This window comes from Coregonus lavaretus (genome assembly GCF_964263955.1).
Source record: "Coregonus lavaretus genome assembly, chromosome: 1".
NCBI classification, from domain to species: Eukaryota; Metazoa; Chordata; class Actinopteri; order Salmoniformes; family Salmonidae; genus Coregonus; species Coregonus lavaretus.
Window position 1 is genome coordinate 56,901,237 of NC_139988.1, and position 4,391 is coordinate 56,905,627.

Sequence of the window (4,391 nt, forward strand, 5' to 3'; positions counted from 1 at the left end):
CTTTGTGCTGGCTGCTTGCAGAAAGGGATAATAATAATAATAATAATAATAATTGGTCATTTAGCAGACGCTCTTATCCAGAGCGACTTACAGGAGCAATTAGGGTTAAGTGCCTTGCTCAAGGGCACATCGACAGATTTTTCACCTAGTCAGCTCGGGGATTAGAACCAGCGACCTTTCGGTTACTGGCACAACGCTCTTAACCACTAAGCTACCTGCCGCCCATATGGGATGACATTGACAAAACTGACACTTTGTTTTTATGTATTTTTTAAAGCTTTAAAGTGCACCGTTCTTTGGTCAGCCATGTCCCTCACGCTATCTTTGGTTTTCATAACCTGAAACATTGTGAATGTCATGAAATGAGGCGATTGTGCCGAGTTTCCACAAACGTACTGTACAAAGTGAAATACACTTAGCTACATACACTACTGCAGAGTATTTAAAATGCTTTTCCCCCATGTAAATACATTATGTACCTTAAATGTGTGAGTGGCATTGCCTTTTTCTAATTTCAAATTCTACATCCATTGAAGTTGATTTCTGGCACCTGATGTGTACCATATGTCTTAAGACATTTTAACCCTGCATATTAACTTGCTGTAAAAAAAGAAATCTTTATGTACAGGGCTTATATAGGCATGGTTTGTAAATGAAGGTTAAGTTGTCTGGCTTTTAAAGCTGGTAACTGATTCCTTTATTTTTTCAACTAGCCAAGACATGGTAGCAACATTCTGTTAACACTGTTTGGGGAAAATACAATATTTTTGTATGATCAGTTTTATTCTATTGATTGAAAAGTGTATGATGGGAGTTTGTCCAACATTTGCTTATTTTGATACTGTCAACAGACCCCTGAAACTCTTGACAATATTTACATGCTCTTTGCCATGTTAGAACCATTTCATTATTTTAAAGGAACATGTAGGCTCTCTCAATACTTGCAATATGATGATAGTGAATTGCTTGTAGGAAATGGAAGCTAGCAAACAGGATGAAATGTTTCAACTCAGACAACCGACCACTTCAAATCTTTATTTCTGTCTACTTTAAAACAAATTCACCTTTTAAAACTAAACTATAATGGAAAGTATTTGGTATATCTATACAGTTTTCTTTTTCAGTTCAGGATATTTTAATTGATTTATTAAAGCTATGAAGTGTGTCCTCTAGTCGTTGACTTTCTCAAAGTACTCCTTTGAACCTTCTGGAGTTGGCTTGATCTGAAAAACAAAAACATGTAGTCAGCAAACTGATCATCCAAAAACAATGAACTGATGGGAGACCACCAAGACAAAGTCCTTGCTACTCATATTTTGGTGCTTGTATTCATTTCAGTTGTCCGAGGCCCTGGCAGGGTAGTGAAGGGGAGTGGCCTCACCGTAGGAGAGTCAGGGGTCCAGCTAGCAGGGCACACTTCACCGTGAGTCTCCACAAACTGGAAGGCCCTCACCAGACGCAGGGTCTCGTCCACACAGCGGCCTACTGGCAGGTCGTTGACGCTCATGTGCTTCACCACACCATTTGGATCAATGATAAACAGTCCCCTAATGGACAAACAGACAATGGACAACTACTCAATATCATGGTAGAAATACACTATATTGGGAATAGGGTGCCATTTGGAATGCACAGTACCTCAGTGCAATGCCAGGACCCTCCAGAAGTACGCCATAGTCTCTGGACACCTGTTTGTTGAGGTCTGCCAGCAGGGGGATGTGGATGTCACCCAAACCTCCAGCCTGAGAACAAGATGCCATGACAATTTATTAGCACTGTGTGTCTATGTAATAAAGGGAAAGGGGGATACCTAGTCAGTTGTACAACTGAATGCATTCAACTGAAATGTGTCTTCCGCATTTGACCCAACCCCTCTGAATCAGAGTGGTGCGGAGGGCTGCCTTAATCAACATCCAAGTCTTTGGCGCTCGGGGAACAGTCGGTTAACTGCCTTGCTCGGGCAGAATGACAGATTTTTACCTTGTCAGATCGGGGATTCGATTCAGCAACCTTTCGGTTACTGGCCCAACGCTCCTACCCGCCAGGCTTAATAATGTCTATGTCCATGGAATACTGTCTGTATGTATATGGAATGATTTCTTTATGTCTATGGAATACTACTCTATGTACACCCACTGTACCTTGCGAGGGGTGTTTATCCATGCCAGGTGGGTGAAGTGAGAATCCACCGACACGCCCACCACTTCACAGTTGATGTCATGGAACTCGCTGGCCTTGTCACTGAATGAGATGATCTCTGTCGGACAAACAAATGTGCTGTAAGGAGAAAGAAAAAAAGGTTTCTGAATAAAATGTCACATCCACAATCTGTAGTGCAAAGACCATAGGCCGCTAAATAATTCTAAAGATGAATAAAGTCAAGGATGGTGTACTGTACACCACATGCAGCTAAACACAGCAATCCATGCTTGTCTTTCCAAGGGAATAGTGGTACTCACAAATCAAGAGGGTAGAAGAAAAGGACCAGGTATTTGCCCTTAAAGTCATCTAGGCTCATCTCCTTGAACTCGCCATTGTGGACAGCTGTAGCTTTAAAATGTGGTGCATGTTGAGTGACAGCTGGAGCCCATCCAGCTGTACCTATTGGGAGAAAGATATGAAATGAATTAAGTGGAGTCTGTATTTAGGTGAAGGACAAAAACGTTATAACATTTACTTTATTGCATGACTTTAATATAATTGTATAAAACTTCAGCAGTTACTGAATGTGTTTTGGGAATGCAATTGGATATGCATAATTTCTGCATCCACCCCTCACTTTGATCAACTTCATATCACATTCCCTGTCCATGGTCTATACATACTGGTGGAGAAACAGGTTTTCTGCAGCACAGGAGAGATCAGAATTCTTGAGGCCTTGCTCACTGAATTTCCATGTGGCGATGCTGCTACTTTCAGTACTCCAGATGCAACCTTTGCCTTGATGGGGAGGGGGTAACGTTAGAGATAAGAGAAATTGCACTTCGTGACAACAACCGTTATTATTGGCGCTGATGACCATTAGACAGTTAGTATAATCAGTGATTGTATATTTAGAGTTTTTACTTAATTTGCCATTAGCGGTAAGGCTTTATTTGGGCAGAGGGATTTGTCCTGAATAAAGTCACAGTGACGTTACCGTCAAGCTCAGTTGAGACTTTCTGCAACTCTTCGTACAATTCGCATTGCCAATTATAATTTGCCATTATACCATTTGTATTTCAATGCAGCCCACTACTACTGGTAACTTTGTAAAATACAAATCTTTCTAAATGAACTTACAGAGGTCTTTAGTAGTCTCCCAACGGTGGCTGCCATTTTGTATATTGACAAGGGCAGAGGCTGAATCGCATTAGTGGAAACCAAGGTAATTTGCATACTCCTAGAGTCCTCTCTCCTCTCCTTCTCAAAACCCATTGGATGAGAAAGCCACAGGTCCCTCCCCTCTGACCTTCTCCAATGTGTTTTGAGAATGAGGCGAGGAGAGAGGACGCTCACTGCAGCAAATCACAAGGCCTTGACAAAGACAGTACAGTAGGAAGATAGACTAAAACTGCTTCTCCAATACACTTGTAGGCGATGACATGACGACATTGGCCAGCAAGCCTAATGCTTAGAAACACATCATCGGGTCTAACGGTCGTCTCGCGCCGAACTGCGCATGTGCAAGCCGTCAAATCAAAGGCACTCTTTCGATATAAAGTTGTTTTGGACGAAAATGAAAACGTGTCAGTTTGTCACTTTCACGAGGTTGGAGAACTAACATGTTCAATAACTTAAGACATTGGCTTGAATCTATGTTATTCCCTTTAGATTTCGAGAAAATTACCAACTAAGCAAGAATTTCTCACTTCTCTTATTGACTTCTCAAACCCCGGCCTGGTCTGTTTCGCAAGCGTTCCCGGAAGTCTCGCGATGTTGCACCTCTGGGTTTAGAAACTCTGTGGACTTGCGTCCTCTTCTTCTTCTTGTTCTTGGGTATTTAAAAAATAAAATAAACAACAGTAACATGTAAAACACAAAAAAACAGAACAGCCAGAGGGATAACACAAGGAAATAACGAAGAAAAATCCACATTATATCAAATAAAATACAGAGTAGCAAAATGTAGCAAATACATTTTTGAGACATTTACATTTACATTTACGTCATTTAGCAGACGCTCTTATCCAGAGCGACTTACAAATTGGTGCATTCACCCTATAGCCAGTGGGATAAGCACTTTACAATATGTTTTTTTTTTTTTTTTTTTTTTTTTGGGGGGGGGGGGGGGTAGAAGGATTACTTTATCCTATCCCAGGTATTCCTTAAAGAGGTGGGGTTTCAAATGTCTCCGGAAGGTGGTGAGTGACTCCGCTGTCCTGGCGTCGTGAGGGAGCTTGTTCCACCAT

General features: G+C 41.4%; 1 protein-coding gene across 1 annotated transcript; it reads right to left on the reverse strand.

Moving 5' to 3' along the window:
- Nucleotides 1-1,021: 1,021 nt before the first annotated feature.
- LOC311110579 (thioredoxin-dependent peroxide reductase, mitochondrial-like) lies at nt 1,022-3,382 on the reverse strand. The gene is made up of 7 exons (XM_084153096.1): nt 3,283-3,382; nt 2,826-2,940; nt 2,460-2,601; nt 2,142-2,277; nt 1,639-1,742; nt 1,382-1,547; nt 1,022-1,223 (listed from the first exon to the last, which is right to left on the reverse strand). Exons 1-7 carry the CDS (start codon nt 3,376-3,378, stop codon nt 1,170-1,172), a joined length of 813 nt encoding a protein of 270 aa, XP_084009222.1. The 5' UTR covers nt 3,379-3,382; the 3' UTR covers nt 1,022-1,169.
- Between the last annotated feature and the right edge of the window lie 1,009 nt (nt 3,383-4,391).

What these genes read in the sequence shown, in the direction of transcription:
- LOC311110579 (XM_084153096.1), bottom strand. Translation starts at nt 3,378, where the DNA reads ATGCAAATTACCTTGGTTTCCACTAATGCGATTCAGCCTCTGCCCTTG. An exon ending in TTCTTCTACCCTCTTGATTT is followed by an intron (nt 2,278 to 2,459) that starts GTGAGTACCACT and finishes TTCTCCTTACAG; the next exon opens with CACATTTGTTTGTCCGACAG. An exon ending in GGTCCTGGCATTGCACTGAG is followed by an intron (nt 1,548 to 1,638) that starts GTACTGTGCATT and finishes TTTGTCCATTAG; the next exon opens with GGGACTGTTTATCATTGATC.